The sequence below is a fragment of the Arachis hypogaea genome, chromosome 19 (assembly GCF_003086295.3).
Source record: "Arachis hypogaea cultivar Tifrunner chromosome 19, arahy.Tifrunner.gnm2.J5K5, whole genome shotgun sequence".
Taxonomy (NCBI): domain Eukaryota; kingdom Viridiplantae; phylum Streptophyta; class Magnoliopsida; order Fabales; family Fabaceae; genus Arachis; species Arachis hypogaea.
The window spans coordinates 142,750,767-142,775,073 of NC_092054.1; the positions used below are offsets into that span (position 1 = coordinate 142,750,767).

At 36.2% G+C, this 24,307-nt stretch overlaps 2 protein-coding genes across 2 annotated transcripts; one reads left to right on the forward strand and one right to left on the reverse strand.

Annotated features, from left to right (window-relative positions):
• The first annotated feature begins 14,378 nt into the window (after positions 1-14,378).
• LOC112778927 (uncharacterized) lies at positions 14,379-16,647 on the forward strand. Its single transcript, XM_025823192.1, has 3 exons — positions 14,379-14,670; positions 14,764-14,956; positions 15,165-16,647. The coding sequence occupies exons 1-3, from the start codon at positions 14,379-14,381 to the stop codon at positions 16,645-16,647; spliced, it is 1,968 nt and encodes a 655-aa protein (XP_025678977.1).
• Positions 16,648-18,456: 1,809 nt separating this feature from the next.
• Positions 18,457-22,502, reverse strand: LOC140181912 (uncharacterized). The gene is made up of 4 exons (XM_072227585.1): positions 21,431-22,502; positions 20,378-21,123; positions 19,849-20,279; positions 18,457-19,753 (listed from the first exon to the last, which is right to left on the reverse strand). The coding sequence occupies exons 3-4, from the start codon at positions 20,016-20,018 to the stop codon at positions 19,342-19,344; spliced, it is 582 nt and encodes a 193-aa protein (XP_072083686.1). The 5' UTR covers positions 20,019-20,279; positions 20,378-21,123; positions 21,431-22,502; the 3' UTR covers positions 18,457-19,341.
• Positions 22,503-24,307: the final 1,805 nt, after the last annotated feature.

Here is a 24,307-nt window from a genome sequence, read left to right on the forward strand (position 1 = left end):
GAGATGAATTGAATTAGTTTGATTTTAAAAAGTGGATATGAAATTTGATCTAATTTATATAGTTTGCCAAAAATAGAATCCGATCTAATCTAAATTAATGTGATATTGATTGATTTTCGGTTTTAGATTGGATAATGATTTTGTTTAAATTGATTTGGATTTGAACACCCCTACTCTACTTACAAGTAATAATAAAGTTTATATTCAAATTTATTTTTACATGTTTAATGATTTAAATTTAAAGTCTTGACATATACTACACATTCATTTGATTTGATTTGTTCATGCTATAAAAAATATTCAAATAACTTTTAGCTATTATAGTTTAGTGCTCTATATATATATATATATATATATATATATATACTAACTACAAGACTCTATCATTGTTGTCCATGTTATCATAAAAATATTTTATATCTATGTATAATTATCTCATAAATGTATTAGAACTTAGAAGTGAGATTTTAATTGATATTTCTTTAAATGCTAAAAATTATTACTCGCGGCTTCTTTTAATACTCAAAGAAAATGTATACATTTTCAAGACATAAGAACAACAAAAATAATACTTCATACTATTTGTACCCATGCATGTTTCACTCTTAGATTAATACAAGAGGATAGAAAATTTAATAATGCCATTAAAGAAGCAATCACATATGCCTCAATATCATATGTGGTTCGACTACCTCCCAACAATATTCTAAGACCAAAAATGTATAAGATATCTATTGGCATGAGTTTTTAATGATATTTTATATCAATAAAGAATAATACTAAATATGAAGGATAAATTTTATTAACCATAATAATATGACTTTTATAATTATTAGTCATTTAAGTTGGTTGAATTTTTAATATTATAACATATTATGTGCATACTTAACCATGTAAAATAATGAGATTAAGCAATTATGTTTATTTAATTTAGATAAAATTTTATAATTTTATGACAATATCTATCTTAAAAGACTATCTTCTTATGTTTTTAGCAATTGAAGTAGACAGATTTTTTATTAGTTAAAAAAATAGCTACAAAAAAATTAAACTTTGAGAGTAATGTGTTAAAATAAATAACTTTAATCACATTAATCTTTGACTATATATATATAAAACAAAGTTATTACGATTGTGTATCGTAAAAAAATAATTTTGGCTTTGTTTATAGTCATGGAATGTGACAATAACATTTCTTTAGAGTTTGATTTCGATTAAAATTCAATCAAAGGGTAAATGCACTAAATTTTAATTCAAGTAATATTGTATATTTGTATCTTTATTCAATCATAATAGGAGAATAGAGTACACTTAGGTAGTATTTAGTAAGTGGTACTGCACTGAGACTGAAACATTGGAATTCAGTATTGTATTTGGTGGCTAAAAATTAGAACTAAAATTTTAGTCTCTATCTCCAAAATTTTGGTCCTTAATTTGAGGACGGAAACTAAAACTTTAATAACATTTTATTTCAACATTACTCTCATTATATTTTAAAGAGGTAATGGCCAAATTAGTACCCGAAAGATTTAAGCGCTGACATTTTGGTACCTAACTATTGTTATTGGCAAAATGGTACCTGAATATTTTAAAAATTTGCCAAGTGTGTCCTCGTGCTTGTCGGACCATTGCTCCGGCGAGTAAGATGCTTACGTGTTCACCGTTTTTTGCTGACAAGAGAAGTTTATTTTGAGTTGGAATTTGTAATTAAAAATATTATTCCAAACCCTAATCCCTCCCCCTCCCTCATCGTAGCCCCCTTTCCCTTTCCCTTTCCCTTTCCCTCCCATCGCAGCCCCCTTCCCTCTCCGTCCCTCTCATCTCATCTTATCTCATCTCATTTCATTTATGCAATAAAAAAGAACAACAATCTAATATCTCAAAATTCCATCCTTTCAAAACAACTACAAGCCAAAACTTTCAATTCTCTCTCTCAGATAAAAGAAGAACAGAATGAGAATCTGAGAAGAAGAAGAAGAAGGAATAATAGATCTAGTATTAGAGGAGCTACAATTTCTGAACATCCCAGAAATCTGTTACATTTTCTTCCTCTTCGCCTTCTCTCTCCTCTCCACCGCCGCCGCCGTCTTTACCATCGCTTCCCTCTACACCAACAAAGCTGTCTCCTTTTCCTTCACCATCTCTGCAATCCCCAAAATCTTCAAGCGTTTGTTCATCACTTACCTCTGGGTCACGCTTTTGATGTTCATCTATAACTTTGTCTTCGTGATTTTCTTGGTTTTGCTTATTATAGCAATTGATATACAGAACTTGTTTCTGCAGTTTTTCACGGTTATTGTGGGTGTGTTGGTCATTGTGAATTTGGTGGGATTGTTGGTGCAGAACGTTTTTTACTGTTTGCAAGAGTTACCATCACCAAGGGATCGATAAGAGTTCTTTACATGATCATCTTGGTAAGAAATTTGGGGGATTTGTAGGTGAATTTTTTCTTTTTCTTCTTTTTTAATGTAATTGATGAAATAGTGTAATATATTTGGAAAAAAATACAAATGGTATTGGTAGATTGTAATTTGAATTGTGATATTGTGTTCTGTTGTGCATGCTTCTATCTGCGCATTTATATGATCTGCGATGGGAGGGAGAGAGAAGGGGACAGCGATGGAGAGGGAAAGGGAGGGGGATGCGATGGGGAGAGAAAGGGAAGGGGGAGTGTGTTGGGGGGCTGCGATGGGGATGGAGGGGGAGGGGAGGGGGGCTGCGTTGGGTAGGGGAGGGCTGCGATGGGGAGGGAGTCTGCGTTGGGGAGGGAGGGCTTAGGGTTTGGGGGGTGGTTTGCCATGTCACCAAAATACGGTGGCCATGTTAGCATTGTGTTTGCTGGAGATTTGCTCCAGCAAGCTCGGGGACATGCTTGTTAAATTTTAAAATCTTTTAGGGACTATTTTGTCAATAACAAAAGTTAGGTACCATTTTGTCATCGCCAGAATCTTTTGGGTACCGATTTGGTATTTACCTCTATTTTTAAATTTTCAACATTACCCCTCTACAATCAAGCTCTAAAGATCGTGGTTCCTATCTGAAAAAATTAAACGCAGATTATTTGATTCTTCATCTAACAACAAAGCACAGGACACAGAAAAAAAAATCATTTTTCATCAACATCATCATTAGAAACCACATGCAACATTCATGGAGGAGAAACATCCTTTGCATTTTGTCTATCTGTGTGATGTCTTCAATGCATCCAAATAGATCCTGCTCCGATCTGACCACCACAGAACAAATCTCACCACTACCACCACTATCCCTCCAATTTTGCTTGCCTCCACGACCTCTCCGAGAGGAAGAGCCAGAAGTATAGGGAAATGGCTCGATGGCATAGAAAACGACGATACAGGGGATCAACGAAGGAGGGGAACCAACTGTGTAGCAGGTTCGACGGCACTGTGAAAACTGGAGGGAAAGGCACTGGAGCCTGCAAAAATCAAGGCACTACGGAAAGAAAGGAACCAAGGTGCCGCCGGCGAAGACTAGAGGAGTGAAAGGAATTTGGAAACTAATAGAGAGGTTCACTAGGTTAGAGTTTAGGAGAGACACGGTGGGTGTAACTCTTAATGGAGATGGAGAGTTAGTTTGTGGAGTAAATACTCAAATTGATCACTGAAAGATTACTCGATGTCCAAATTGATCCCCGAAAAATTAAATTAATCAAAATTATTCCCAAAAGATTTAAAAATGGTCACATTAGTCCTTTCGTCTCCCCTCCATTCATGCCGTCAGTAACGTCGTTAAATCTTGCCTATGTGGCCGTTAGTGTGTCATATCAGCACGACAGGTTGGTACAGAATGGCTGATGACAAGATATGTTTAGAAATTTTTATCAAATTAGTCTTAGATAGAATAAACCATAATCCCTTCTTGTCGTTAAATGCCATTGTTGTTGCAGCAAGAAATTGATTCTGCAGAGGCCAAAATTATTGTTGAACTGCATCATGGGCAGCATAAATGGGGTCGTAGTCGGTCATTGTCGCAATCACACGGAAGCAATGCCTCGAGCTCTTCGCCGCGATTATGGAGGAAGAACATGGACCAAGTGTGCTTTTGTGGGTTGAAGACAGTGATCAAGAAATCTGGGACAGTAGAGAATCCAGATAGATTGTTCTATGCTTGTCCAAGATACCGGGTGAGTTATGAATATGATCTTCTTCAACCTCTTAGTTATGTGTGGAATTTTTAGATTTTTGTTACCTAATATTTTATAGAAGGGCAGCCACTGCAATTACTTTAGGTAGGCTGAGAATATTGAGTATGAAGGATTAGATGGTGCAAAGACAGATGGTAAAACTGATGCAGAAATGGAGAGTGATCTTGTTGTCTTGCAGCATAACCTATCATGGAAAATGATGAGTTTAGAAGCTGAAGTTAGAGCACTTAGAATAAAACTATATTTTGGATTAATAGTTGTGATTGTGGTGGTTATGATTACATGTATGTTCTTTAGTGTTAAGTGAAGCAATAATGGTCAAATTGTGGATGTTGTGAACCTTTTTAGTTTGCTCTTATTGTATGTGAACAAACTTCTGAGTAAACCTTTTAATATGCCATGTTCATCTTGATTTAGTAATACAAAAGCTGCAACATGCACTGTTTTTATTGATGATAACATAATTTCAGCAAATAACAAAAAACAGAATTAAAATAAAGTGAAATAAGATTAGCATAACATAACCAATGGTCTACCAGTTACCATTGTTTCAAATTCAAATAACAATAGTGTTTGAAGATAATAATAACATAAAAGTAGTGTAGATAGTCAAAAGGGCAAGCTCAAAAAGCCTAACATCAGTTTGTACTAAGGCTATTGTTACCTAAAAGGCTATACAAAAAATAGGGCTGTCCAATATACCACAACAACCACATTATTTACAAATCACAAATTTTGTCCTTGACAAAATAGCAAAATACTAACTGCCCTATATATCATGTCTTCAAGTCTTCAAGTCATTCCTTGTCTTTTTTCCTAGAAGGTTTGAACTCCGGAGTTGGAACAAATGTCATGAAGCTAGTAAGCTTCTTGACTGTTGCGGAGCTACTACCCTTGATGGTTTCAACAGATACAGCAACTGGTCTCGGAGCAACAGGCTTTGGAGAGGCATTAGCCCTTGCCCTGGCCTTGATGAGATGGAGTTTTGGAGGCCTTCCTCTAACTTTAGCCTACAGAAAATAGTATTCATCATTAAATCAAACAAAACAGATTCATAATCAACTACAAAGGGTGATATTCAACATATGCTAGTGACTAATATTCAACTAATTCAATTTGAAACTGGATACAAGATAACCTGAGAATCATTGGTTGAGGTATGTGATTGTTGTGTTAGTGAAAGCTGAGCATCTTGACTAACAGAAATTTCAATCTAATTATCTGGAGCAGCTGGTGGCAGTGGTGGGAGTGTTTGAATGGGCTGAGTGTTAGCTACATCGTCTACTTCCGAAACAGGAGCACCTTCTGGTGGTGGCACAACTGCAAGCTGCAGTTGCATTAGCCTTGCCTTCTCTTGAGCATTATCTTGCTGCAAATTCTCTTGTTGTAGCCCACCTCTCCACAGTACATGCACCTAATAGGATTATACTTCCTTTTCATCTTTGTCTTTGTGCCAGTGGGTCTTTCAGCCTTATCTTTTCTTCTTTTTGTTGTTGGTCTCCCTGGTTTAGGGTTTATTGGTGGTGGAACAGGTGCAGGAGAACCAGTTTTCTCCCATAGTTCTTATCCCTTGATGGGATTCACATTGTATTGATACGTTCTTCTGTACACATCCATTGTCAACCATTTATGGCAATACTCCTCAGACCTCTTATCATTTTTTTCTTGAATGGCTGAGATTGCGTGCATATAAGGCATTCCTATCAAACAGCAAAAACAATAATATTCAGCGAAGTATCAAATAAGGCATATATCCACAAATTGAAATGAGTTAGGAGTTAAACCTGTCAATTGCCAGAACCTACAGGAGCAAGTACGGTTACCCAAGTCTACCACCATATTAGTTGGCCATCCCTGAACTTCATACAAGATCTCTTTGTCATCACCGGACCATCCTTCAGTCAATAAATCATCATCTGAATTTGCAATTACATCAATTTACCACAAAATTATAATACAAGCAATCAATTCACAAAGATCTATAATACATCAAGTAGCATCCTACACAATGAACTCATATACAATTAAATAAAGAATACCTGCATCAGAGCTTTCATCAGATTCAATATCCTCATAGCTAAAGTCATCGGTGTCAATAGCTTTGTCCCCTTTTTCTGTCAGCAGCAGGCCTATGCTTCTCTTTAAGATCCACTTTCTTAGCCCTTGAAGATTGTCCTCCATCAATTCCACTATCACTGTCACTACTGTATACGAAATCTTCTACAAATTTTGGAGACTTGTACAAACTGTCTTCAGCACTCTCATATGAATCATGAGAATCATTATCATTATCAACTGGGGTTGCCTTAACTTGCCTTCCAGATCTTGTCTTGCTTGTCTCTTTGACCTTCTAGTTGATGTTATTGGCTGGTGTAGGGTTGGCAGAAACTTTAGCAGTCTGGGGTTTACTCCAAGGCTTAGGTTGATGGATGGGCTTACGTATGGACTTATGTGTGGGCTTAGGTATGGGCTGAGAGTTGGGCTTAGGATTGGGTTGAAGTCTGGGCTGAGGTTTGGGTTGATGTGTGGGCTGAGGTGAGAGTAACTTAGTGGGCTGAGAGTTGTTCCTTTTTGGCTGGGGAGATTTTTTGTGGTCTTAGAATCTGGTTGAGACATTGATTTATTGTGGTCCTTATTCATTTTTTCTGGAGGTTCAGGGATGGTTGGAAATTGTTGTACTTCATCATCATCCTCGCTCATGCAGTCAACCATGTGTGGCTTAGAAACTACATGCTCAAAATAGATGTTTATGAGGTGATGATTCCTCCTACAGTCCCTAACCAATGCCAACAGATCAGCATCATTTTCTAGCCTCCTCAAGCCATCATCGAGACGTGTTCCAGGAACCTTCCACGAGCAATTGTTCATCTCAGCATATCCTAACTTCTTATAATATCCCTTCACAAAAAACACATCTAGAGTGTCTTCTTCTACACCCATTAATACTTTAGTATTATCTGATTTGTAAAATAGATATCCTGATTCATCTTTTTTGAACGTTCCACCATGGTGAAATACAAAGGTCATAGGGGGCCTTCCATCTGCAACCAACACAGCAACACACTGAACTATTGAAAATTTTTTTTTCAAAATCAAGCAGAGCGGAAACATCATCAACTACAAAAATGAAAATAAAACACACACATGCAGTGACATAGAGTACAAACATTGTCCTCGAATATCGAAAAATAGAGTCATTCATGGGTCATAACGTAAGCCCTAAGCCTGAACATATTTTCCAAATCCTAACATTACAAACAGTAACAATGGATTTCCAATGATCATAGAAACACGTTACTTAGGAGACAAAACCACAATCACTCTCACAAAATAACACAAAAAAAGGTAACCTACCTCTTACGCAAGGCGATGGTGTGCCCCTCTTCGCTTGACCAATGTTGTCGCAAAACTGTCACCTTCAACACCAACACAATGTCATCGTCGGTCTATGCTGATGGTTGTTGTTCGATGCTTCATCTTTGTGGAGGTGAGAACCAAATACGAGGGATGGGATTAGAGAGACGTTCTGTTTTCAGAAGAAGGATGGAATTGACTGTAATGAAACAGGATTGGCAAATGAAGCATTGTAAGGGGTGACCTAAGAAAACGATGCCGTTCAATCTTTTGCTGACATGTCACACTAACGGCCAGGTAAGCAAATGTTAATGTCTTTTGTCAAATAATAGACGGAAGGACTAACGTGATCAATTTTAAATCTTTCGGAGACAATTCTGATTAATTTAATCTTTGGAGATCAATTTGGAGATCGGGTAATCTTTCAAGGACTAATTTGAGTATTTACTCTTAGTTTGTGTTATTGCAGCCACGTTAGGATTAGTAAGGATATTGTAATCATTTCAATCTCTATATTTATTTTGAACAAAATAAAATATTGAGACATAACTTAATCATGTACATCTTATACCAAATACAATACAGAGACTTAGTTAAATCTCTGTCTTTTAGTCTCAATCTCTCTTTTAAATACTACCAAATGTAATTGCGAATTCTATATTAAAGATCTAACTCGATTACCTTCAAGCAATATTGTTAGTGAGAACCAAACTCAAAATTCAGAAAAAGACACATTGGTTAGTAGGTAATATTATGAAACACTCGATAAATGCTTGAATGATATTTTGATTTTTTTGACATATAACAAAGATTTGCTTCTTTGAGACACGAATTCTTTTAAGACTTTAGACACAAATTTTTTCTATCATTTCACAAGAGTTAAGACAAGATATTGCGTATTCGATTATGCATTTATCTTATCTTTAATTATTTTGGTAGGTATTTAGACTAACAAAAAATATAAAACTGTTTCATAGTACAAATACAGCTACTTTAACTTAAGAATAGATAAAATATGTTAATAAATTTTGACATGTAATAACGTTGGTTATATTACTTTGATTCCAAAAATATATAATATTAAAATATAAAACAATTATAGATAGATTTTAACAAAAACAAATCTTCATAATAGTTTCTTTTGCTATGATGATAAAGAAGGTAATTCAAGGACAAATTCTATCTCATAGATTGTACTTGTTCAAATCAGTTTTAACATAAGAGTAAGAGTATTTAAAAGTTTTATTTATGAATCATGAAAAAAAGTCTACAAATTCAACCACTAATATTATTTAGAGAAAAATCTTTAAAAAGATAAGATTTTAATGTAAATATTTTAATTTAATCACAAACTATATATTATTATTAATGAGTAATTATTATATTTTGATAACAAATAAAATTATTACTCATTAATTTTATTATTTTCAATATTAAAAATAGTTAAACTTTAAAATTAATTAATTTTATAATTTTTTTATAACAAAATTACTATTCGTGTTATCATTTTGCAAAAATTCAAAAAAATAAAAGATGCTTTATATATTTTTATATATTATCTTGTATAGGACAATGATATATACTAGTTATTTTAATCAATTAAGTAAAATTAATGTTAAAAAATTATCATTTAAAAGAAACGGAAAAATTATTTAAATAAATTAATTGAGTGCGAAAACTATCATATTGTCCTAAATGAAAAATGATAACATTTTTATCCTCTCTTCTTTTATATAAATAGCGGATCTGCTGTGAGTTTTCAAAAAATTATATAAAATCCATATGAATACCATGATTCATGCATTGATAGTGTGCAGTGGCCAAATTCTTCTTTTAAATATAAATCATGGCATCAACTTTAGTTTTACGCCAAGAAAGAGTAAAACATGACAGATTTTCATGATTTATGTGTACCAAAAAAAAAAAAAAAAACCATGATTTACCTGGAAAGAGAAACCATGTTAGAGAGTGAAATTAGTAACAATACATTTATTTAACATTTACTAATTATACAAGTATAAAATTAGCAACAATATATTTATCTAACATTCACTAATTATACAAGTATGAAATTAGCAAGCGTATATTTATTTAAAATTTTTAATTTAAACAAATACGAATACGTCAATTTTAAAAAATGCATGTATGTTTATTTAAAATTTTAATTTAAAAATACTATTACATTAATTTAAAATAATACAAATACATTAATTATGTTTAGCACTTTAATAAACAATTAATTATATTTTGTTAATCTAGTCTAGTGATATACGTTTTCTTCCATTTTATTTTGAAAGTATAATTTGACATGCTCCAAGTGCTTTGTGGTTTCAACGTCAACATTTTAAGCTAGATTCTTGATAATCGGGGAATGCGTGAATTTATAAGGGAAGGAAAAAAAAACCCCCAAAAAGAGGGTCAGCGACTTAGTTTCATGTCCACCTGCTCATAATTGATGCTTGAATCCCACCTCTTTATTTATTTTCTTCTATTGTCCTATTCATGATATCGGATAAAAACAATCATTTTATGAAAGATTCTTTTTTGATACAGCGTCATCCAACTTTTATGTGTATATGTATACGTATACATAACATAACTGGTGAAATGGATAATTCCAAGTTGGTATTATTAATTATGGAAGACCATACCTATATATTTATTGATTTATATATCAAAATCGATCCAAAATCAAACTACCGATGAATTTTTGATGTTCTGAAATATCGGTATTTTAATAATTTTAGTATTAATTTTAATTATATATATATATATGTCAATTGGAATTAAATATTAAAATTATTAAAATATTAATATTTTAAAAATATTAATTTTTTTAAAGTATAAAATATTGAATACCTATGTCATTGTCACTAACCAATCATTTTCTACTCTTTTCTTCTAAGATCTTCCTACCCTATATATATATATAGCGACTTATCTTTTTTTTTTCTTTTTTTTTTTTCTTTTAAATGCAAAAGAAGAAATCTTTTAATTTTGGAAACAATCCAAGTAATAGTAGTTAAAAATCTATTTATTCTAACAAAAACAGAGAATTCAGAATTGATTTAGTAATCAGTATATATGCATGTTAATACATGGATACATCCAAACACATGGTTTAAGGATTACTGCCTAGAATGTCAGATTCTATTATGATTTCATAAAACGAATAATTGTACAATCTTTTGTTTCCATTTAGCATCTCTATTCAGAATCCTCATCCCCACCCCCTCAAATGTCAAACTAACCACTATTCAGTTAAAGATTTATGATTAATATGTCAACTTCATAATAGTTAATAAGTGAATTAATTAGATTCCATTCTCTAATAGTAACGTAGAGGAGTATTCTTTGACTTCTAAATTACCCAATAAAAAACTAACCCTACCCCACGCCCCAATTTTGTATTCTTATCTTATCCACAAGTTATTTTCACAGTTACCAAGACCAAAAACAAGTTTATCGGTCAAAATAACTTTCGTTTCTTCAAATTTTCCAACCAAAATAAAAGTTTCAAACTTTACGACTAATGATAGATTTTGTTTCATATATCTATCATCAACATATTAATATTGCACGAGTATGGTGTTTTAAAAATGTGTCAAAATTATACGAATGTTTTGTTTGTTGAAACCATATTAAGAATTTAATTTAGAATATCTCTAAGCCGAATACCAATAATTATTTTTTAATTCCGTAAGGTAGCGTTTGTTTGAGGTACTGAGACAGAAATTGAGAGACTGAGATTTAGTATCGTGTTTGTTGATTCAGAGACTGGTACTAAAATTTTTGTTTCTGTCTCTAAAATTTCAGTATTTCAGTACCTCCAAAAAGTAAGGATATGGGACTAAAATTTTTAGAAATGAAAACTGAAACTTTAATAACATTTTATACCTAAAATACTCTCATTTTAATTAATTAATTCCAATTTTACTCTTTGTGCAAATTAAATTAGAGTTTTATTCTTGTTTCAATTCCTGTCTCCCATTTTGTACCAAACAGAATACTAAGATTTATTTCAATCTCTGTCTCTTAATCCCTGTCTCTCAGTTTCAGTCTTTCTGTCTATGTCTCTTCACCAAACGCTACCTAAGAGCTCACTTTTCTGTAGCATACACGACGCTTCTAAAAGCTGAACCTATTACACCATACTTGAACAACCAAAACTACTACCACTTTGTGATGAATTTCCTTTTTTTTTCTGTAATTTATCATTTCTTTTGTTAGATGAATTGGATAACTCCGATCCTAAGCATCACAAATTACGCACACTTCATATTCACCTATACACTTAAGAGTTCTATCTTTTACTTAGCCGTTTCCAAAGTTTGAATGTGAGTATAATATATTAAAAGACACTATATTTTGTCACTCAACCAAAATCTTCGTTTCGCTGCCAGTAATTTATCATTTTGCACTTTGCAAGTTGCTTTTATTTTTGGGTTATTGGCATATATATAATCCAAGTTATAGTGGGTTAAAATGAAATTCAAAGAGCATGTCAATGACATTGGGCTGTCCATTATTGATGGAAGCACTATGCAAAAGGAAGTTTCCAACTTTTTTCTTATTCACGACCAAAAAACCGTTTTCCTTAATGTTAAAAAAATATGTCCAAAAAATAATTGAAGGAAGTTGAACTTTGCAATCGGGGCGTGGACAAGAACAACCGAAGGTAAAGCATATGTCGCATGTATTTTAGAGTTGTCACTCAATATGATATATTATGAATTGACTAATACATAATTACCCTTTAATCGTAGATTTTTCGTGTGGGGGTGGTGGACAGTGGATACCACAAAATTGCAAAAGATTTAAAGAAAAACATAAAGGTAAAATGAAATGCAATAAAAAAAAAAGGTATATGAAAAACTGAATGTGGATCTTTTCATTTTCTTTTTCAATTGAGAGTGTAATATATGATCGTTAATCCTTTAACATTTTTTTTTATATCTTTTGTTGGTCTCATTTATGAAGTACACTGACAAATCCAAAAATTTTAAGCAATAAAGACAAACATGTATTATATAAAAATAACAAAAAAAATCCTATAAACATATCAAAGCATATAAAAATATTAAATATTAAATAATTTTTTATTTATTCATTATAAATATTAATAAATAATATATAATAATGTGGTTATTAATTCACCTTTTTATAAATTAAATATATAATAATAAAATAATAATAACAAGTAAATAAATAAAATTAATCAAGATGATAAATTTATCTTCTAATCAATAATAAAAATAAAAAAATATTTTTTTATAAATTATATACGATAAATAGTATTTTAGAAAAAAAATTATGCATTAAATCTCTCATATCCTCATTATATATTTTATAAATTACTTAATAATTATTCAATCATTTAAACAAAAAAGACCAAAATTTAATTTCAAATAATAATAATAATAATAATAATAATAATAATAATAATAATAATAATAATAATAATAAAGTTAGTTACTTAAATAGATAAAAATATAAAATATGTTATTGATTCAATTGATTTTTAAATAATTTTTAATTCAATTTATGTTTGAGAACTAATCATCGAATACATGTCCAGTGTAAAATTCTTAATTTACTAGTAAATATTAAGTTGATTAGAAAAAATTTAAGGATATAAATTTCAACTAAATAAATTTATTAATTAAATAATGCGTGCTACAATAATATTTTGGTTTTTATTAAATTAATTTAATATATATTTTTATTTTATATTTTTAGATACAAATTAGAATTTAATTTTGATGTACTAATAGTATAAAATATTTTATACAATTGTTTAATTACATCTATTTTTTTCAATAATAATTTACACAAATACAATCAATGTAAAAGTTAGTTCTTTTTTATGATATGGTATTATATAATTAGATACACATGTAAAACTATTTTATACTAATAATATATCAAATTAATTCTAAAAATTAAAAAATATAATATTTATAAAATAAATATTTTAACACAATTTAATAAATATTTTTTTAATGTGGGAGCAAACATTTTTTTTAATGGAAACACATATATATATTTATACATATATTTTCTTATATTTTTTCAAAATATTAATAGGAGCATTGCTCCTATAAATTATAATATGATGAGAAATCATATTTTATTTTTCTCAAATAAAAAAAATTGAGAAACTCTAATCTTTAAAAATCTCAAATAACTTTAAAAATATCTAACATAAAAATAATTTTTTTACGTTCACTATTATAAAATAAATTATCGTTGAGCTCTTTATTGTAATAGAACCTATTGGCTTTAGATTAGGGATTTTTTATTTTAATAAATAAAATAAATGTTATATTTACCAAAATAAATAATTTTACAAGTATTTACTGATTTAAATTTTCTTGTCATATCTCGTTTACACTGTGAACGAGATAATTTTTCACGTATGTAAACGAGATAATAAAAGACAAATATTAAGTATCTATAAAAGGATGTGTAACCCTTGGAATTCTCCACACACATTTCATATCCTTTCTCTATCTCGTTTTTCTCACAAAAATAAAGCTGAATGGCCAGTAACAATCCATTCATAGTTGTGCTTGTTTATCCCAATTATCGTATGAGAAATGGCGACAACGGGGTGACATTTGAGTGTCAGGATCCGATATTGTTTCGCACTCAGCGTGTGGAGACGTTGTCGGATTTGAAGAGTTTGATATTGAGCAAGCTCGGTGGTACACAAGCGAGGGAGATAGGTAGGGTGGGGTATAGGTTGCTAGCACCTATGGGAAATGGAGTCTTCCGGTTTTGACTATTCTGACTTCACGGGGACGAGCATGTGCAACTGATGTTCGACATTCATGGGAGGATCATGTGTAAACAGATAATGGAGCTGTCCGCCAAGGTGGGTCACGGTGATAGTGGGGGTTTCGTACATGAAACATATGTGCAGGACGATCGACCTCTCGCACCACCGCCCATTCATGTCGCGATTCCGGAGCATGAGGCAGAGGAGGGTGAGGAGGAGTCGGACGAGGATTACGTAGCGGACAGTGCGGACAGTGAGTCTTCCGATGGTGGCAATGATGATGAGTTTGTGCCGGAGACACCTGCCGGGGGTGTGGCACGCCATGTGCTGCCTCCACCTCACCCGATTCCGGCGCTATCGGCTGTGCCAAGTCACTATCACAGTCTAGATTTAAACGCCAAGCATGAGAGGACCCCGGTTTCTAACACCTGTGAAGTGGATTAAAACCTAAACGGCGGTGTAGAGTTTTGGGTTGGACACAGGTTCAGAAGCCGAGAGGCGGTGCTTCAAGGTGTGAAGAACTACAATATTCGTAGGAGTGCTGAGTACCGGGTGATCGAGTCCAACCAGTTAAAGTACCATGTGCAGTGCCATCAAGCCGACAGTGGGTGTCAATGGAGCCTCCATGTGGCCCTTCGTCAGAATTTTGGATACTAGTAAGTTCAAATTTAATTGTGAATTTGAGTACTTTTGTATGATATGTTATCTAGGTTAGAGATATAGTGTAAGCATAAATTTTTTGTTGTGATTAGGGAGGTTCGGAGGTTTAGTGGACCACACAGCTGTCTAGCACCCACCATGTCTCAAGACGATCGTCAGTTAGATAGCAGTCTCATCTGCAGGGTCATATTGTCCTTGATTCAGTCCAACCCCTCTGTCAGTATTCCAGTCTTGCAAGGTGCGGTCCAAGCAAGCTATCACTTCAAACCCTCATACAGAAAGGTGTGAATGGCAAAGCAGAAGGCAATTGCACGAATCTATGGTGATTGGGAAGAGTTGTACAACAAGGTGCCGAAACTGTTTCAGGCACCAGAGCTGTTTCCCTGGCACCATATGTGACCTATGCGTCAAACCGTACTACGATGGACACCTCATGGTGCGCGACTGCTGCATGTTCGACAAAGTATTTTGGGCTTTCTTGTCATGTGTCGAGGCCTTCAAGCATTGCAAGCCGTTTGTATTCGAAGACGGCACGCATCTGTATGGCAAGTACGGTGGAGTGTTGCTTATTACGGTGGCGCAAGACGGGAACAACAACATACTGCCAATTACTTTTGCCATTGTTGAGTCTGAGAGCACCGAGTCATGGTCGTTCTTTCTTACTAATTTGAGGCGCCACGTCACCCCACAAGACGGCTTGCTGGTTATATCCGAAAGATCTCAGGCCATCAAGGCCGTCCTAAGCTCCGATGATAGTGGTTGGCATCCCTCTAGGGCGTTCCATGCTTACTGTATTAGACACATGGCTGTGAATTTCATGAGCCGGTTCAAGTCAGTTGAGGGCAAGAGATACCTCATAAACACTGCTTACAGTCCAAGTCAGGCCGGGTTTGAGTGGTACATGGATGCATTGAGAGGTGTCTCCCCGGCGATGGCGGACTGGGCTGATCGTTTCAGAAAGGAGATTTGGTTTCAACATTGCGATAGTGGGCGGAGGTTTGGACACATGACCACGAATTTGTCCGAGTGCATCAATGCTGTGTTGAAGGGGACACGCTACTTGGCCATTTTGGCCATTGTGCGAATCACGTACGAGAGACTGCAGAAGTTGTTTGTTACGAAGGGTAGAGAAGTGCAGAGCCAGTTGGCGGCCATAAACCGCTTCTCACAGAGACTCTTGGCCGCCATTGAGAAGAATAGAAAAAGCATTCTGAAGATGCGTGTGACGCATTGTGATAGACGGGCCTTCGTGTTTATTGTGGAGGAACTAGAGTCGTTCGAGGGATGGGAGCATGATTCCTTTCGGGTTCGACTTTCGGAGGGAACATGTGATTGCGGATTATTCCAGTCTCTCTACTATCCGTGCCGGCACACACTTTCCGGATGCGCTGCTGCTAGCATTGAGTGGGCCCCGTATGTGCATCCAGTCTACAGGCAGGAAGCTGTGTTCAAGGTGTATGAGATGGGGTTTCCACCCATTCCCGACGAGTCCTTATGGGCGGAGTGGCATGGGACGATGCTGCGTCCTAACCTAGCCATGCGGCGAAAGGCGACCGGAAGACCAGTGTCCACCAGATTCCGAAACGATATGGATGACGTCGAGCGACAAGAGAAGCGGTGTGCCTTGTGTAGGCAAGTCGGCCATACTAGACGGGGTTGCCCTAAACAACCCACCGGAGATGCCTAGGCCATTTTAGTTTGGATGTACTTTACTGCCGTTTGAGTTTTGAATTGAAAATTTACTTTACCGTTGAAGATGTCATATTTTAGTTCTTATTGTCACTATTACATTCTATGTTTTAGTCATGCTGGAGATGACATTTCTTGACTTGGAGTGCCTTTTAAGTTTATATAGTTTGTCATGAAAATTCTGAATTTTTCGTAACTATGAAAATAAGGCAAACTAGTAAGTAACAATAAACATAACATCAATCCAACCAAAATAAAAATAACATCAATCCAACCAAAAAATAAATACATAACTCATAACTACGTACATATATACAATCCAACAAAAGTACAGAAAAAATACTAAAAAAGACAACGTAAACATCATCTATGGTGGGATCCTGGTAGTGGCGCCTGTGCCCGATGCCACATGGTGGAGGCTGAGCCTGGCGCTAAGGTTGAGACATCTTAGGGTCTCCGACTAGCATCGTCGGGGTAGCCGGCTGCTGGTGCGATGGGGAATAGTATGGCTGGGGCCCCTCGACGATGGACCTGTGGCGTACTGATGTAGCAGTAGATGAGGATGCGAAGGTGGCGCTGACGGAGGGGTGATTGGCGGCTGGGATGAGGTCAGATACATATCGTAGTCGTGGAAGGGCAGGGTCACATACTGGCTACCCGGCCGAACACCCGCCCCGAACGATGACGCAGAAGCCGGTGATATCTGGAGAATCTAGGAGGACGTGTGCGCGGGACTTGAAGGGTGCTAGTACTCCCCGATACCAACCTCCCTACCTGTGCAGAACGACTCGGCTATCCGATCCATAGTGACGGGCGGTGCGGTGTGAAGATGGAAGGCGTCATCAATGAGGATCTCGTCAATGATGAACGGATTTTTGCTAGTAAAGAATTCACAATAAATTCTCGTTGCTAGTATAGTTTCTAAACGAACAAAGAATCCTTTCATACAAAAATTTGGTTGTCACTAAAGCAAACCCAATAAAAATAAATCGAAGTATTTAAACCTCGGGTCGTCTCTCAAGGAATTGCAGGGAGGTGTAGTTATTATTGGTTATGAGATTGTATCTTTTTGGGGTTTTGAATAAGGAACAAGAAAAGTAAATTGCAAGAATTAAACTAATAGCTAATAAAGCTCTTGGTAAGGTATGAGAATTGGAAGTCCTATCCTAGTTATCCTTATCAATTGTGATGAGAATTGTCCATTGCTACCACTTAGTTAACCTCTAACTATGAAGGAAAGTCAAGTGGATGGATCAATTTGATTCCTCAAGTCCTAGTCAACTCCTAAGGAAAGACTAGCTTTAGAGGGATCCAAATCAACCAGCAACTTTCAATTATCAATCAACAAAGGAGTTTGATAACTCAAGAGTCTTCAATTACTCAACCAAAGCCAAGAATATAGAAATCTACACTAAAATCCAACCAAGCATTTTATCAAACACTTGAAAGGCACAACATAAAAGCATAGAAAAGCAATAAAAGGCAATAAAATCCAAACAACCAATTGTATGCATCAATAACACAAATAGAAGAAAGTAATCATAAATATGAAATACCTCAAATTGTATTAAATAAAAAATCATGTCTAACATGAGAATTCATAAACTAAAGTGGCAACATAGAGTGGTCAATAAGGTAAATAAATAAACTAGAATGTCAGGACAAATAAAAGTAGAAGAGAAACTAAATTAAACTAAGATAGAAATCTAAAATTGAGAGGAACTAAACCTAAGAATCCTAAAACCTAGAGAGAGGAGAGAGCCTCTCTCTCTAGAAAACTACATCTAAAACCTAAAATTATGTGTATGAAAGTTGTGTGAATGAATGTGTGTGATTCCCCCACTCTACAGCCTCTAATATGTATTTTTCAGGCTTGAAACTGGGCCAAAAACAGCCCAAAAATTGTCCCCAGCGATTTTTGATACGTCCAGCACATGGCTCTGTCACGCGTACGCGTCGCTTGTCTGCCGCACTATCCATGTGTACGCGTCCTTTACGCGTGCACGTCGCTTAATGGCAAGGCAACTATGACAAATTTTATATCATTTCGAAGCCCCGGATGTTAGCTTTCCAACACAACTGGAACCGCCTCATTTGGACATCGGTAACTCAAGTTATGATCGATTTAGTACGAAGAGGTCAGACTTGACAACTTAGCAATTCCTTTAATTTCTTGTATTCCTTCCACTTTCGCATGCTTCCTTTCCATCCTCTAAGCCATTCCTGCCCTATAGACCCTGAAATCACTTAACACACATATCAAGGCATCGAATGGTAATAAGAGAGGATTAGAATTAGCAAATTTAAGGCTAAAGAAGCATATTTTCAATCATAGCACACAATTAGGAAGGAAAATGTAAAACATGCGAATTCAATGAATAAGTGTGAGAATAGTGGATAAAATCCACTCAATTAAGCACAAGATAAACCCTAAAAATGGAGTTTATCAGTCAACCATCTCCTCCTCCTCCTGATGAGTACCGGATGAACCGCCCTCATGCCAACCAGGAGGTGATATGTCCTAATCTCCCAGAGGCTGCTGACCGCCGCTCCCAGATGCATGCCAAGCTCCATGTGACGGGGGAGGAGGAGGTGGTGGAGGTGAAGCCTCTCTGTCCTGTGCGATGTCTCCATGCTCCTCTTGATGGGCATACTCCGCCTCCTCGTCAGACTCAACACCGACCCCCAAACATCATGGCCGGGCCATCTCCTTCCTCACCGGTACGCCAGGTCGACGTTCTCTATGGCCTCTGTCCCTCCGAGCAGGTCGTCGAGTATCATCCCTACCCTCCCTCGCACGTCGACTTCGATCCGGCACGCCCCGAGGATAGGCGAGATTGTCCTTGGACTGGCTGGCAGTGGGCTGTACGTCGGGGGGCAACTTCGCCAGCCTCGGGTCCTCCAGTACCTCCTGCCCCGACAGATGCCTAACACGGCAAGCCCCACGCCACCAGTCATAGTACTCTAGGGTCGGCCTAGTATCGAAGGTGTGGTGCACAGTGATCCGGTGACCAGGATCAAACCTCTGGTGCCATCTATCGTACCACTCCTTCAGCTTCAGTGACCACCATACATCCTCACCACGACCAGTGGTAGTCAGGTACCTGTCAATGAAAACAATGTGTTAAATACTTCCTTACTTCATAATAACTGAACTCTAACAACGGATAAGTAAGTGAAAATATAACATCAATCTCACCTATCAAGATTTACCGGAATGCCTGGTACCTGCTGCTCTCCATTGAACTGCCGTTTCACCCGATCAACGTGGTGAAACCGGACTATATTGAAGCACAATAGTGGGACGACTGACAACCATGTCCCCCACTCCTCCTCCTCACAAAACCAGGGCGAACACAAAGCCTGCATGGCAGGGTCATCATAGACTCTCCATGCAAACTGAAGAGAGAAAGTGTTCGATATAATACAAACACAATTATTATACGAAATCTATCTAATTATCCATATAACAAGCATACTAAAGCATATGATGTCTATCTAATTATCCAAAATAAAAACATAAGTATTTTACAGCTAACCTCGTCGAACCGTAGCCGGTCGATCGAAACCCTCTAATGCAGGACCCTGGCCTCATGCTGATCCCTACTCTGCTGCGGCAATCCAACCAACCTAACACATCGCAGGAGAGCATATATGGTTCGTTAAGTAACATACCAAAAGAATTGACAAAATTATTTAACTCAAATACATAAATAGACATTTCTCACCTCGCAGCCAGAGGATATTGGTAGACCCCTCTATCTGGTGGACACCATTGAGGAAATATCTGATAGATCCAGGACATCAATAGTGGAGTGCAGCCAGCGATATCCGTGACACCCCGCTGTGCCGCCGAACAAAGTGACTGATACGTCCAGGCTAGCACAGCAAGCCCCAGAAAAACGCCCTACACTCCTCAAAGTCCTGGAGCAACGATAGCCAACGAAGGTGCACCAGATTGTTGGACTTGTCGGTCATCAAATACCCTCTGATTAGTAACATGATATAACCCTAGCGTACTGTTGGAGGGTCTCGAGATCGTCTGTTGGGGGCATCTGGTAGACACGATCCCGCAGCCAGACAAGCTTCAAGGTGAAGGACTCCTTCCTATGCTCCACTTGCTGTGCTGCCACGGGAGGCCTGGCGCCGAGCAGCTGCTCCACCAATGCCCATGTCTCCGTGTGGTACCACCTACCAAGGTCTCGGAGGCACCCCCGACGGGGTTACCGTGTGCGCGTAGGTCTAGGTGGTATGTCACGTCCTATAGGGTGATAGTGACCTCACCCTACGGGAGATGAAACGTGTGTGTCTCTAGACGCCATCGCTCCACCAGTGTCAAAATCAGGGAATTGTCAAAAGTAAAATTTTTGAGGGGCACCGTGTCGCCGAATCCGGCCTCAGCCAGATACGGGAAGATGGCATCTGGTGGAGGTAAAGTATGGTTCACTCGCCGGGGCAGTAGGAGGCGAGGCCTCTGAAGAATGAAAAAAAAAATTAGCCTTAAGAATACAATATTTTAACTTTCTAGCCTACACATGTCTCTACATTACATATTCGTTAATAGACAAATCCTAACTACAGTGTTATAAATACTAACAACATAGCACAAGAATAACAGAGTTCCAAACTAATAATTATGTCATACCAACCTAGCACAAGCGAATAGAGTTCTAAATTCCTCCTACAGACCTAACTCCTAATTCATATAACTACGTTCTAATTTTTCATGACTACTTAACAACGGCCACATCCTTAAATTAAACAAACATAACAAAACTAACCTTGAAGTCGGCCACCCCGGCGTAATGTGTCGTCTCGTTCAACTTGTTAATGTCTCCGTCATTCTCCGTTTGGCGCGCCATCATTGATTCGGTCAAAGGTATAGTCAGAAAGGGTTAAAAGAGGGGAGAAAGAGGTTGACAAAGTCAAACTGGGGCCCGAAACTAAGCTGTAAACGACTTCTATATATAGGCGCGGACAGGCCATATGTAAACGAGATATGGCAAGGGAATTTAAATCGGTAAATACTCGTGAAATTATTTATTTTTGTAAATATAACATTTATTTTATTTATTAAAATAAAAAATCCTTAGATTAGAAGATCCCAAAATGTCAAAGAATTTATTGGAAAGGTTAAGGGAAAATTATATCTTTTAAGCCATGTTTTACATCTTAAATCAATTAAATGAAAAAATAACTTTTATATTAACAAATGGCTTATTAGCTCAGTTGGTTAGAATGTTAGGCGAACAAAGATTATCAAGATGGCTTCAGATTAGGCCCAAATATTATTTTTCATGAAGTAGCCCGATGACCCCGACCAAAGTTTATCAAGATGGCTTCAGGTTAGGCCCAAATATTATTTTTCATGAAGTAGCCGGATGACCCGACCAAAGTTTGAGCAAAAGCAAGGTAACAAATATTATGAAAAGAGAAAGGGATTTTGAAAGCTCACTCACTGTAGTGATCATCAAATCAAAACTAACAAAATGACCCATATGTCAAAGCAAAAAATACACTGATAAAATGACAAATAAATATGAACATAAATCAATCAATGTGGCACTAGTCCGTTTAAGTTCGAATGCCAAGACAAAAAAAAAATTCAAATGCCGTTTTCTACCATAACATTATACCATAACAAAATATAAACATAAATAATATATCTATAAGTCTATTACGGTGTTACCACGATAATATATATATTACGATAATATATATATTGACAGATCATGCACTAATCGATTCTATAAGAATGTGCATGTACTCAACTGAGAAAGAAGAAAAAAAGGTAAGGAGTTTTTCGCTTTGAGTTAAATGTGCTTTGTAGTCACTGCTTTGTGGCGTTGTGGAATGATATATGTCTTGTCAGAACAGAATTGTTCTTGTAGTATATATATATATATATATATATGACAAATATTATGATTGATATGAGAGGGACGGATTTAGTTAGAAGAGTCTAGATGGGACACGCTTTGTCACGATAAATTTTAGAAGATTAAATTTAATGGTGTTTGTATAGTTTTCTAGAGTATTTGAGAATGTTCTAGATGGTTTGGAACGTTCTAGAATGTTTTAGAAGGTCACGTGATATCTTAGAAAATTTTAGAAGACTCTAGAAGGTCATAAAGTATTCTAGATGAGTCTTGATGTATATAGAAGTATGAAGAGTAGTATGCAATAATCTAGAAGTATTTAGAAAATTGTGGTAGGATAGATATTTATAATGAAGGTTTTGGATGATTAATCTGGACCGTTGATTAGATTTAATTCTAACCATCCATTATAGAGGTGGATGGCTATAAATAGAAAGTGAGAGTTAGAGTTTGAGTGTGTAAATCATTTGTAATAAACACTTGAGTAATAAAATGTTCTTTCCACCAAAGCTTCCTTTCTCTTGTATTCTTAGCTTTCTTGCTAAATACTGAGGGTTAGACTGACTTGGTCTTAACTTAAGAGGTTGAGTAAGTCTGAGTGCTGGCACAGTAGCATTGGAGTGTGTCCAATGTCGTGACAATTTGGTATCAGAGCAAGGTTCGAGAAGGAGTACAAGTAGTTTGTGGGTATGACTTCTAGTGTAACCATGGAGCATGTTGAGTCTCAAAGGGGAAGGGATGCTATTCCTTCTCAATAGGGAGGCAAGAAGGCCCGTTCTTCAAGTGAGTCTAGAGGTAAGGACTCTAACTTCTTAGAAGAGAGAGTTTCTATGTTGGAGAATGTTCTGTTCTCTATGGATGAGCGCTTCCAAAGGATAGAACATGACAAGGAGACCCTCGAGACTCACATATTAGGAGAACTAGATGCTTTCAAAGAAAGTATGCTCCAAATTGAAGAAAAGCTTGAGAATTCCTTGAAGCTATTTGAGGAAGTTCGAGTTCGGTTCGAGGAGGCAAAATCTTGACCAACCATTATAAAGGAGATGACAAAGATTGATCTCCCAAAGCCAAAAGAGTTTAAGGGCGTGAGGGATGTTCGAGAGGTGGAGAACTTCCTATGACAAATGAAGAGGTACTTTGAAGGCCACGGGGTGGTCGAAGAAGCAATAAAGGTACGCATTGTAGCTCTCTACCTTTTTGATAATGCTACTTTGTGGTGGAGGAGAAAGTGCGCAGATATAGAAAAGGGTACTTGCAACATAGCCACATGAGAAGATTTCAAAAGGGAGTTGAAAAGACAATTCTTCCTTGAGAATGTGGTCTCTAAAGCAAGAAAGAAGTTGAGGGAGTTGAAGCACAAGAGTACGATTAGCGACTATTTAAAGGAGTTCACTACTCTCACGCTTCAAATCTCTAACTTAGCATTAGATGATGCATTGTTCTTCTTCATTGATGGACTCCAACCTTGGGCAAAGCAAGAACTTCAAAGAAAGAATGTTAACGATATTGATAAGGCCATCGTAGTGGCCGAATCACTCACTGAGTATCATAGGAGAGACTCTAAAACCAAGTCTTCCTCCAAACCTTCTACTAAAGGTGGGGGAGACAAGAGGAAGAATTTCTCAACCAAGAAGGAAGAGAAATACTCTTCAAAGAAAGAGTACGAGGAAAAGAAGAAGACTTTCGTGCCCAAAAGAGGATGTTTCGTGTGCAAGGGACCACACCAAATGAAGGACTATCCCAAGTTAGGGACTCTGGCATCTATTGCTGAGGAACGAG